This window comes from Apis laboriosa, unplaced genomic scaffold (assembly GCF_014066325.1).
Source record: "Apis laboriosa isolate Shangri-la unplaced genomic scaffold, ASM1406632v1 scaffold64_cov150, whole genome shotgun sequence".
Taxonomy (NCBI): Eukaryota; Metazoa; Arthropoda; class Insecta; order Hymenoptera; family Apidae; genus Apis; species Apis laboriosa.
In genome coordinates this window covers 1,285,654-1,298,402 of record NW_025224011.1, presented here as the reverse complement: position 1 = coordinate 1,298,402, position 12,749 = coordinate 1,285,654, and the positions used below count along the sequence as shown (strand labels likewise).

At 27.9% G+C, this 12,749-nt stretch overlaps 1 protein-coding gene across 1 annotated transcript; it reads left to right on the top strand.

Moving 5' to 3' along the window:
* Nucleotides 1-3,213: 3,213 nt before the first annotated feature.
* LOC122718607 (histidine-rich glycoprotein-like) lies at nt 3,214-5,871 on the top strand. Its single transcript, XM_043943796.1, has 5 exons — nt 3,214-3,268; nt 3,743-3,825; nt 5,023-5,256; nt 5,414-5,557; nt 5,704-5,871. Exons 1-5 carry the CDS (start codon nt 3,214-3,216, stop codon nt 5,869-5,871), a joined length of 684 nt encoding a protein of 227 aa, XP_043799731.1.
* The last annotated feature ends 6,878 nt before the right edge of the window (nt 5,872-12,749 follow it).

Below are 12,749 nucleotides of genomic sequence, written 5' to 3'. Positions count from 1 at the left end.
AAGTCTGCAGGCAAACGATGGCGTCGAGTGCTGGTTTCGTTTATATACCGGATGATGGAAATTGAATTACGAGTATTAACCGAGACCCTGTTTATTTACTCGATTGCTTAAGGCGATGCTATACGAGACTAATTTGCTTATCGATATCTCGTTAACTACGTCAAAGGTCTCGTGAATAGTGGTAGGTATAATATGTCGGCGAGAAAAATGTGGTGTGATTATCCTTTTCTTAAAAAATATCTTTATTTTAAACGAGTTCTTGTTTTTTGGTTTCAATTTTTTAAATTGATAAAGACAAAGATGGTAAATGATAATTTAAGATGTAAGAAATTGGGAGAAAAGAGATGAGAAGATTTGATATGGAAGAATAAGATGCTGTGAAGAACTGATGATGATGACTTTAGTGTAGTTTGATTGAAGAATTGTTGAACAAAAGAAGTATCGAAGTGTATTTTTATATATGGATTTTGAATAATTTATATTTGGATTCGAATTGTTTTGTTTTTTTTTTGAAGATACGAATAGACTGATTAAACTTTCATAGATTTCTTTGAGTATAAAAAAAATATTTAATTTTTATTGATATTTTCAATAACTTCTTATGATTTTTAGATCTTCAAATAAAAGATCGTTCGATGACTTCAAACGAGTTTTAATATCAACGATAAGACCATTTGATTGTTTAAAATTTTGTATAAATATCAAACGATATAAAGAAGTATCACGAGGACAATATGATCGAATTCATCTTTCTTCTTTCTTCCAAAAAAATTCTTTTAATGCTTTTCATCGTTGTATTTGCGAAACGAGATCGCCCTTGATATTCTTTTCATACAAGAGGATTTCTTCTCTTACCAGGATTATTTTCTCTTATAGCCACTAAAAGTTACGATATCCTTAACTCGTGAATCTTTCAAATCGATTTCTTCACCATCTAACCTTCAATGAAACTTGGTCCGCGATAAAAGATAAATTGCAATATTTCAAGGAAAGTTTGCTACCATATGTCGATAATAATTGATAAATTCTTTGGAAAATGGTGATCTATATTCCCAATATTTTTCAATATGATTTTGAACTTCGCAAGAGTTAAAAAAAATTTCGAAATAACATCACTTCTTTCGTTTCGCTTCTCAAACATTCAAAATTTAAAAATTCTCAAAAATCCAACAAGACAATCTCATAATAATTTCTTTTATCTCATTCATCAAAATTTCAAATTTCTTTCGAACTGATAATAATTTCCACGTGAAAAATGTCGTTTGCAAATTTTTACAAATTATCAAAAATTTAATAATCCTTTAAACTTTTCTCCTTATATCTTCTTCATCCTCCCCAATCCATCTTCGAATTAATTAATTAATTCTTACTCGACGATAAAACGACCAGCATCTTGGAAGAAAGTAGCTCAAAGCAGTGATAAAATATTCAAACAATATTAAGGCCGATTATCCAGTACAACCTGGCTAGTTACAACTGCGAAATTCATTAAACTGGGCCCAATATTAAAATGTTCCCTCTTAAGACTTACCAGGTCGCCAGTTATGAGAGGAACGAGGGGATGAAAAAGAGGCAGCTAGCTGTTTACATTACGGCTTCCATCCACTCTTCCTCTCGTTTCAGTCGACGTTTGCACAATGCTTGCACCCACGAGGGTGTTCAACGATCCATCATGGAACCATCTCAGCTTCCATTTCCAACTTCTGCTCACAAACTTTTCGATCACTGTTGCTCGAAGGATGGTTGTTACGATGCGATTAGTTGCAGTTGAAGGATATCAACAGGTATTTCGCGAAGGAATATTATTTCTTGGAATTTTTCTCTTTCAAATTTTTTCCTTTTTCATACCTACGCTTTTTTACGCTTCTTTCGATATTTTTATGGTATGTTTAAAGCTTTGTGGTATATTTAATTTTAAGAATTTTTCTTGGTTTGAGATTCTTCTTGTATATTTTTATGTTTAAAATTTTCTTTCAGGATCTTTTATTCGATACTTCGTTTTTTTAAATATTGTTAGTTCCTTTTTATTTCATCGTTGAAAGAAATTTTGCATAAAATTTTAGTTTATTGTTCTATATAATTTTTTCAAATGTTGATAAATTTTTAATTATGTTCAATTATAATATTATAAAAGTATTATAAAATTGTATATATATTATAAATGTATTAAATAATTATTCTTCTTATATCATTGAACGTAAAAAGAAGTTTGTCGAGGATTGTTAAACACAAGGAAAGTAAATGGACGTGTGGTACTAACTGAAAGAAACTGCAGAATGTCAACAGTCTGGAAACTCGTTTTCCAGGCGCAAAAATAACACGTTAGGTGTTAGACGAGCTACCAAGATAAAAAAGATAAAAAAATGACTTAGAATTCATCGTATTTTGTTGAGAATATGAAATGACTTAACTTACAAATTTATTTTATATTTCATTCTCTATTATTTTATTTCTATTAATATCCTTATTTTTATTATTTATATTATATATATTCCCCCTTTAATTTTTCTTTGTTCTCCTTATTTCGCTTTTTCACCAATATAATCTTTCTAATCTTTCTAATCATTTTAATAATAAAAAATCCAAATCTTTATGACTTATACCTATAATTTTTTGTTGTGCACAGATGAAATATCATTCTGTCACAAAAATATTAATCTCCACTATTCCAAACGAACAAAGTGATACGAAGAGAGATAAAATAAAAATAAAATCCCCTTTCAAACGTTATAAAGAAACTCTTCGATTTTGATCGAAGAAACCGCACACGAGGGAAAGCGTTTAAAGGAATATCCCATGTCGATGAACCTTCACTATGGACAATCGATAAACCGATTCCGCTTAACAAGCAATTGATGTCAAGCGAATCAATCGCGAAGTGAAAGCATCTTTTTCCACGGATGCGGCTACTTTCTTCGTGTGAGAAAAACGTGATCGTCGAGCATAAAGAGAGAGAAAGAGAGAAAGAGAGAGAAGAGAAAAACGATTTGAAAAAGGAGCCACGCTATGAATAAATCCGTTGTCTCGAATCGAGGCGATCTTCAGTGTCCAATTTCATTCCTATCATGGAATAACAAAATCCTTTCTCAAGATTCGTCATATTTATTCGATTGTCTTAAATAATTTAGCATGGTGTCGATTACTTGTGCAAAATTTTTGACAGTTTTGATAAGCTTTTTGATTTTTGTCGATGAATCGTTTGGTGATGGAAAGATGGTGAAGGTTCCTGTGAACTTCCGGTACAGGGAGGACCTCGTGGCTGCTGCCAGTGAGCATGGAGATGAGTATCTTTCGAGCAATCTTTCTTTTTTTTTAATTAAAATTTTTCAAAGCAATTGATTAATTTATTAAAGTATAATTAAAGTGATTTACACTTATAAATTTATCCAATTATTTTTTCTATAAACAGAATTATTTTAAAACAATTTTTTAAAATAATTTAAACTATTTAAAAATATAATGAAAGAAAGAAAGTCTTTTTTTTTCATTTTTACGTTTATTCCAAATTATTTTAAACACTTGAGGGATCAAAGGCTTGTTCTCGTTCATTTTCACCTTTCTATTATCCCATTCCTCAATGCGAGAAACGGTAGACTTAATTAATACTAAAATGGAATGTCCTCAGTTACTTGGTAAACCTTAATAACCCCAATTAACACCACCTTTTCATCGAGGTTGGTGGATTCCTTCAGAAACTTTTGGCAAGAAGTGGAAAGCTTTACTCGCTAATTAATTCAAACAGGTGGGGGAAAGCACGAGGAGAAGGGTGGTGGTTCAGAGTATCAGGAAGATCATCGTAACTTCGACGAGGAGAAGGGTGACAAGGTATTATATAACTTTATTGTTCGAACAAATCTCTGTATCAAATTCTATTTCGCTTAATTGCATATTTATACAAGTCTTTGCGAAATTATTCCACATATAATAAAAAATGTATGCGAAGTATAATCTTTTAAATGGCTTTTATTTATTTAAAATTCATTGGATTGTTAAATAAGCAAGTTTATACAAATAGATAAATTAAGTATTATATAAATGATAAAAATATAGATATGATTAAATTCTATCATTTCTTCTACAGAAATTTGTTCAAGTTTCAACAAATTAAAATATTTATGTACCATGATAATTCATTTTTTCTTTTTTAAATTATAAAACATTCTTTAACGATTCTCTTCTCCATCACGCATAATAATTAAATCAATTTTATTTATACTTTTTAATAACATAATCACTCGATTCTTAATTAATTAATTCAAAATCCAGTGTGCAATATCACACACAGCTGTAACAAATTTTTCCATCAGCAAGAGACTATTCTTCTCCTGCAGCCACACGCTCGTCATCGCCCAAGACTCTTTTCCCTTTTTATCACCCGTAATATTACTGTCCACCCAATGTTCTCGAGGGATTATTTATTATATGGTCATTGTTGCTCGAACGATATCCTTGCAGCGGTCGAACGACGCTTCTTTCTTCACCGAGAAAATATTCTTAGGTAACAATACCCTTCGCTCTTTTTGTAAGGCCACCCCGATATTGCTTCTCGCGTTTATTTTCGGCAATTAATTCGTCAACGAACTCGTTACTTGTCCGAAATTCCCTCGATATTGTCGTAAAACAGAAAATTTCTTCGCGAAAATTTTTTCGTGTATCCGGTTTATAGTGTCTTACTGTTTATGCTGAAATCTTGGATAATAAAGATTAGTTTTTTAATAAATATTGTCAATTTGATGATGGTATTTTTGTATATTTTTAGAAAATAATAGAGTAATAAGATAAAGAAAAAATGGAAAAATGGAATAGAAGATATGTGACAAATGTATAATAGTAGAAGAAGTAATATAATAGTGTAATAGTATAAATAGTAGAAGAAAGGAATTGGAAGTAATAGGAAAAAATAGAAGAAATATTAGAATAGATTTTTTTGACAGGAAAATAAAAAATTTTTCTTTTATATTAATTTTCCATTATCTCATGAATGTAATTTGTATGTGTCTACATGCATATATCCGGAAACAGGGTTACAAAGTCTTCCACGAATTCGACAAAGGTGAGAAGGGTCACCACGACAAAGAGGATCACAAGAAAGTGTACGACGAGAAGAAGGGGGAAAAAGAGAAGAAACACGAAGAGGAAGATCACTATGATGAAAATCATCAAGACGAGGAAGGCGATAAAGGTGCAAAATTCGACGAGGAGGGCAAACATCAGAAAGGTTACAGCACCAAAGGAGAGCACAGTGTCTTCAAAAAGGTTTAAATAAAAAAAATCATTAATTTAATTTAAATAATTTTCCATAGAAATTTTTCTTTAATTTTATTAAACGATTGTATACAAAAATTCCATTTTTTAAAGATGAATTTAATTAAAAAATTGTGAAACAGAAGAATAAATGAATATATATATACAGGATGAATACGAAAAGAAACACGATTTTTATGATGAATATCACGAGGATGGGGAACATGAGAAACATGGCGGATATCATCACGAACACGAGGGCAAGAAAGGTGGACACGAGAAGAAGGGACACACAGATTCTGCTCGACGCGAGGTTTGTCAATTCCTATAAATTTTACAAACATTTTATCAACATTTCAAAAATTTCTTAAGTGATCGATCAAATCTTCGTAAAATATTTTATAAATAACCTAAAATATATAATAAATTCTTTAAATTTAATATTAATTGGTACATCAGCATCATCATGGTAAGAAGAAGCATCATGAAGAAGGCCATCATCATCGTAAGCAAAAAGGTAGAAAGCTCGATGAAGGTCACAACAGTCATCATCAACATGATAGAAAATATGGAAAGAAGGGTGGACACGAATCGGGGAAGAAATGGTTTGCCAGCAGTGGTCATTAAATTTTTAAATGACGAAGTATGTTTTTTTAAATATGTATCACATATAATAATTTATGCTTAGCCAATTACAGCCATGAATATGGACTTAGTTTTATTAATGTGCAAATATGAATTCTTTAAAAGATTGATTCTACAACTAGTCATAACGATGAATATTTACATTTAAAGAAACTTATTTCTATCTACATTGGAATTTTTTAAGGATAATATTGTTTAAAATAATATTAAGAATATAAGAAAAAAAAATAAAAAAAAGAAGAAAAAAATATATTACAAGAAAGACAAAAAATTTTAAATTTATATAAATATACATATTTTTTATTCATATGTAAATTATCATAAATCATTCAATAAAATCATAATTTAGACATTTATCTATATATATGTATATGTATATAATATCAAATTTTATTTTCACTTTTTTGATTTTCACCCAAACCGAAATTAATCGATCAGCAAATTTAATCTATATGCAATTTCTTGGTAACTTTTGTCGTGACGAAATTCTTCAGAAAACCAAACACGTTGCAGCTCTCACAATTCTAGAGCAAACACATAAGAACCCGGAGAGGAAATAATCGAACGTGGAAACAGAAAGCACGTGCGTAAATAGCTGTTGCAGGTGTATGGAATTGTGTCTGTTCGTTCACTGTTCGAGGCGATGGTCTTAATAAGTACTTTGATAAGTGCTTTTCTGGCAGAGAGCAAGAAAATTGAGTATACGTATTACTTAAAACGTTATTTAAAAATGATGTTATTTAAAAAATATTGAAAATTCAATTGCTCACATTTTATATTTTATTTTAATTTGTTAATACTTTTTCAATTTCCTAAGATAATTTTAGTAAAATTTCAAAAAAAAAATATCAACGCAAAATATTCTTTCTTTCTATATAAATTTAAAATAATGCTTGTATGCAGAAGAATAGTGAATGGATTGTTGGAAATTTGAAAAAGTAGTATTGAAAATAAGTGAAATTATCAGAACTTTTGAATTTTTTTATAAATAAGAAGAGGAAAAAGTAAAATTCATTAAAAAATATTTAACTGGAATTAAAATAATAAGTATATAAGTATCACAGAAGAAGATTTTCACATATTTTCATTCATCCATTTGAATTTTATTATATTTTTAAATATTTTTAATACAATATGAGAGATGATATTGGATACGAATGTTTCAAATGATAATAAATTTTTTAACCTGTTAAAAAAAATTATGGAACTTTTTGTAGATAAAATTATACGACAGGGACGAGAAAGTAATTTTTTGTATCTTTTGGCTTTTGTGAGCTTTAATGGAATACATTTGAAACGAGATAATGACACTGAAACGTTGATGATATCGTGAAATATAACTTTCTCTGTGAATTTCGAATATTTCGGCATATCGTTCATATTTTTACTATCGAATATTTCAGAATATTTATAGTTAAATATTTATCAATATTTATGGTTAGAACGACAACAGGAATGGAATATAGGAAATTGAGCTGCTATTGTGTTTCTGAAATTGAATCGTTACTCTACTTGTGAAACTAGAATTTTTAGAAAAATTCCAATTTTTAAACTGATCAAAATTTTAATTTCAAATATTACAAATCTTTTAAATTTCTATTTTTTTTTTTACCTATTAATCTCTTTTTAAAATTTACACTTACAAGAAATTTACACTTCGCAAAATTGCAAAAATGGTAAAAAAAATCCTTTTCAAAAATAATCAAATCATTATCGCAATAAAAAATTAAAATCCATCCGTTTATTATTCTTCATCGTGCAAGAAATATAATAAAAATATAAATAATTTACATCCATGTGAAATATTGCTTGTACAAATTTCGTAAAATTGCAAAAATCACAGAATTACGAAGATGAGGTCGAACAGTTAACGTAACACCGCCACAATAGAACGTGTCAAAGAGTCCTTATCCTTACGAGACGGAGGAATATAACGAAATAAATAATTCTCGATCATGTTACCCGATCAACCGAGAATTCGTGCTCGTTCTCTCTTTCGCGACAGGTATCTCGGCGTGAAAAGTGAAAATCTTGGCGTAAAATTGGCCACGGTTCGCTAAAGCGATTCATTGTCGCGTCGCTGTATGAATACGAGCATGATATCGACTCAAGAAACCATTACTATTTTCCTCGACAGGAAACCAGACACGTCGAGGTATCGAACTTCATCGCGAGGAATGTTTATTCAAGGGTTATTCGAAGGTTAATTAGTTTCTGGAAAAAGGATTTTCCGACTCGTTTAAAGCGATCGATACGATTGACATGATTTGTTCTACTGGTTAAAGGGTTACGAATTGTTCTTCCTTCACTTTTTTCTTTTTTCTAGTAGTAGTATTAATGTCTCTTTTAATTCAAGAGTTTAATTTATCGTTTATTATTAATATTACAATAGTAAGAATTATTTCGATATTGAGTTGAATTAAATTTTTTTAAGTTTGTTGCTTTTTTCTTGGAAAATTTAAAGAAATTTTGAAATATCGGTTATTTGGTAATTTTTTCTGAATATTTTAATAGCTATTATGTGCTTAATTGGAGTAAGGAAAGATGCATGCACGAGTAGAAAATAATATGAAGGGAAATGAACCGTATATGGCCAGACGTAGTACGCGATTATTTAAAATTGATTTCTCTGCAGTTTTTTTATCACTTATCATTTATATATTTAAACGTGGTACAGTTTTATTATTTAAACGTAATAAAAATCTTATGAAAATGTTATTTAAGGATAACTTTTAACAATAAAATTTACTTCAACAGTTGGAAGAAGAAAAAGTTTTTATTAAAAATGAATCGTTCAAAATGTAAAACTGATATATTTTAATGAATGAAGTTTAATGATGTTTAATATATTATAGAAATATACCAATTTATAATAAACTCTTTATATAATCTTCAAAGAGTGAAATAATTAATATATTTTATTTAAAATTGCATATATAATGAAGTAATATGAACCTACAAAGAAATAATGATTTTAGTAGTTACAAAAAGAATTTAATCGAGAATTCTTTAAACAAATTATTAATAATTCCAATGAAATTTTATTCTTATTTATTATTTCGTAATAGATTTATTATTTTTATTGAAACAAGATTTAAATATTTGATTTAACGAATTATTGTATAATTTAAATAAAATGATGAATATATATTTCAGAATTTTTTCAAACGCATTTTCGCTTCACAATCAATTTTCTTCATTTTATTCCCAATATTAAAGAAGAAATTAAACGAATGAAATAAAACGAAGAACGAATGAAAATTAAAATATGCCTACACGAGATCCAGAAGCGAAACCTTAAAAGATCAAAGACTAATTTCTCGACCAAATTCACGACGTAAACGAGGTCAGTCCTCCATGAATCGAATAAAATCCCTAGATGAGCCGAAGATTGCGCCTCCAGCTAGTTAATGAACGTCATCCTACCAGTTCACTTTAAGAAGATACGTCACAAACTTTTGACGTTTCTCGTTCCACTAAGAATTAATCCCAGAATTTCTCTCTCTCTCTCTCTCTCTCTCTCTCTCTCTCTCTCTCTCTTTCTTCTATTTCAACACAAAACACTTTCATTGGACAAGAATCGATGAAGGAGGAAATTTTTTTGGAAAACTTATCATAATTTCACGAAAATCTTTTCTCCTTTATTTTCTTTTTTTCTTTCTTTTTTTTTGGTTTTGTTTATTTTTCACTATTTTATGCAAAAATTTTCATCAGTCAGGAGTATTTTCTTTTCAATATATTGACTTCACATTGAACGTGTTTGAAAAGTTTAGTGTTTCGAAGCTCACCTGATGTGAATATTAAAGGTAAGTTTTCAAGAGGAATACGCTGGAGACAAATAAAAAATTACTATTAGAAATGAATAGAATGGAAATTTAATGAATAGGATATGATGTAAAAGTTATTATGCAAAAATCTCGGTTGAGGCTTGTTTATTAAATTTAGCGTTTGATGAAGCGAGAAATATTGTAATACATAACGGTATGGTGTAACAGAAATAAAGTGTCATTTCATTTCCGTCTAATTTCTTAATATCGCTTGAAATTTGAATTCATTAGAATAGAAATTGTATAGATTACATAATTGGTAAAAAGAAAGATAAGAAACGATTATATAAGCGAATCTTCTAAATATTCACAAAGAAATATAATTTTTCCTTTTAATCAGAATATAACATATTTTATTATTCCCATTTAAAATATATATTGACTGTTTATATTAATATTTGTCTTGCAAAAAACGTTACAAAAAAAGTTAAAATTCTCGTTTTTTTAAATAAATCTTTTTCCTATCATATTTATAAAGAGATATTTAAATTCCAAAAATAAATAAACAGGCAAATTTGTTATATAATTTGAATTTATATACGATTTTCTGATAATTCGATTGAAATTAAACATCATGACATGATCGCGATCATGTCATTCGATTCATCGAGGGTTGTGCATAATTAATCAAGGTACGTATTACGAAATAAATCACAATAAATGTTATTAAACTAATTCGTCGTTTTAACAGAATCGTGAATTTTGTCGAATGGAAAAAGAATTCGTCACATAATAAACATGAAACAAATCGATTTATCAGGCGTATTTAATCGTTAATAAATTTTTAATTCTTTGTTTATTGAAGAAGTCGTAGTTTCCCTTTTTTTATACACAAAATGAACTCCCTATTTGAGAACAAACTTTTTACAAACGTAGTTACGATTAATGATTTTATTTCTTATTTACATCCATGCAAGGTTAAAGAGGGAAAAATGGGAAAAATGGTAATTATTAATTATTTTTAACAGAAAATGTAATAAAATAAATAAATAAATAAATAAAATGTAAATTTTATTTTAATATAGAAAAGGGAGTAAAAATAATATATCTTATATTTGGTTTAGTTATTATTTTTTTAAAGATATTGAAAAAAAAATAATGCTTTAGAAAAGTATATTTATTATTCTATCATTTGAATTAATTTTACATAAGAAAGAATCACGAAAATGTATAATTCTACCTAAACTTCAATTTTTAATATTTATTATCATATTGATATCATATTAATTTTTGATATCAAAATTTAAATTTCCATTGCAATTTCAATTTGAATAGTATCAGTATTGAATAAGTAATTTAATCAATAAAAAAATGCATAAAATACATAATATCCTTGAATTAATTGCATAATATTCTTGAAAGATCACCCAATAAATTCCTTTTCGAATGGAATCTTTATTCGAATTGACCATAACTTCAGTTTAAATTGCAACTTAACGTATTCCATTTACCAAGAAACGACATACACCGGAAAATTAAAATAGAAAGTAGGTATATTAAACGGGAGTTAATAGTTTCGTTTCTTTCGTCACAAGAAACAACATCAAATTATTCATAAGCATTTGCAACCTCCTCTTTTGTATATTTATTATATTATGTAAATTTTTTCTATTTTTATTCTAATTAATTGTCTAATTATAAAACACGATATTTTAATCTTTCCTTCATATCAGAAAACAAAGATTTGAGAAAAAGAAATATAATATAATATAAATAAAATCAAATTATCAATCAATGAAAAAAAAAATTATACTTACTGTCATATTTTCTTGTCAAACTAAACTGATATTTCCAAATTAAAGTAATATCAAAAATTCTTTCTTTTTATATAGAATTGTTCATAAAATATCCAATATAGCCGAATATTTTTGGAACCCATATATATAAAGTAAGAAAAAAAAAAGAAAAAAATAGCAAAATTAAAGAGAAACGAGAAGAAAAGGGAAAGATAAACACAAAATCTTACGTAATTCATTCGATTGAGCTCAAGATACTTACCACGATTCGGCCGAGCGACTATCTTGTGCAACAATGTTATATTGTGTTATAGGCAGAGAAAGGAGGAAGCCGAAAGGATCTTGCGATTGATCGATAATCGAATGACGGCTTTACTGTTTCGATCGGTTAAATCTCGCCTTCTAATCGGTGTGAAATTGTCATATCATTCGAGGATTGTTTTCTTGAGATCGAGAAACTACCCGATATAATTGCCTAGCTCGACTCGAAACACAGCTCAGTCTTCGTCCTGTGCCCGACGAGAAATGGGAATCCCTGGATCATGGACTGTCAGCCTCTTGCTTTTGTTGTTTTGTCTGGTAACGTTATCCATATCTTTCTATAAATTATGTTTTTTTTTATTTTATCTTGTTAATGTTAAATGTTATCTTGAATTTTTTATTTTTAAAATTGTGTATTACACATATGTGATTTTTTTTAAACTTTTAAAGATTGGAATTTGGTAAAAACTACTGGAGGCTATTATTTTTCCAAAGTTGATTTAAATATTTTAATAGGGGTGGAAATATTTAGAAGTATTTGTAATTTATAATTTCATTTTTTTATATTTAATTCTGTTTGAAGATTTCTGACAAAACCTCTTTATGACACACTTTTCTTAAAAATGTGATCACAAGGATATTGATTATGAGGATTAAAAGTGTATAATTTTAATTAGAGCTTTTTGAACGTAATTAATTTTTCGTAAATTATATATTTTTAAAGTAATTTTATTCGTTGAAACGTATGACTACATATTTTATTTGTAAAATTAATATTGCAATATCCTATTGTTAAAATATAAATTAAATAACTTTTAAAATATTAAATGTTTTTATTTTAAAAACATGAAAACTTTTTGGCAGAGAAAAAAAGATTATAAATTTAATACAATATTAAATTAATATATTTCATTTCATTTCTGAATGAGATAAAATTAAAATAAAATTATCCTGACAAATTTTGCGTAAAAAGATTCTGTTAAAGGAAATTATGATTGATTTTCTTCATTGTTTTTAATTATTTTTAAATATCTGT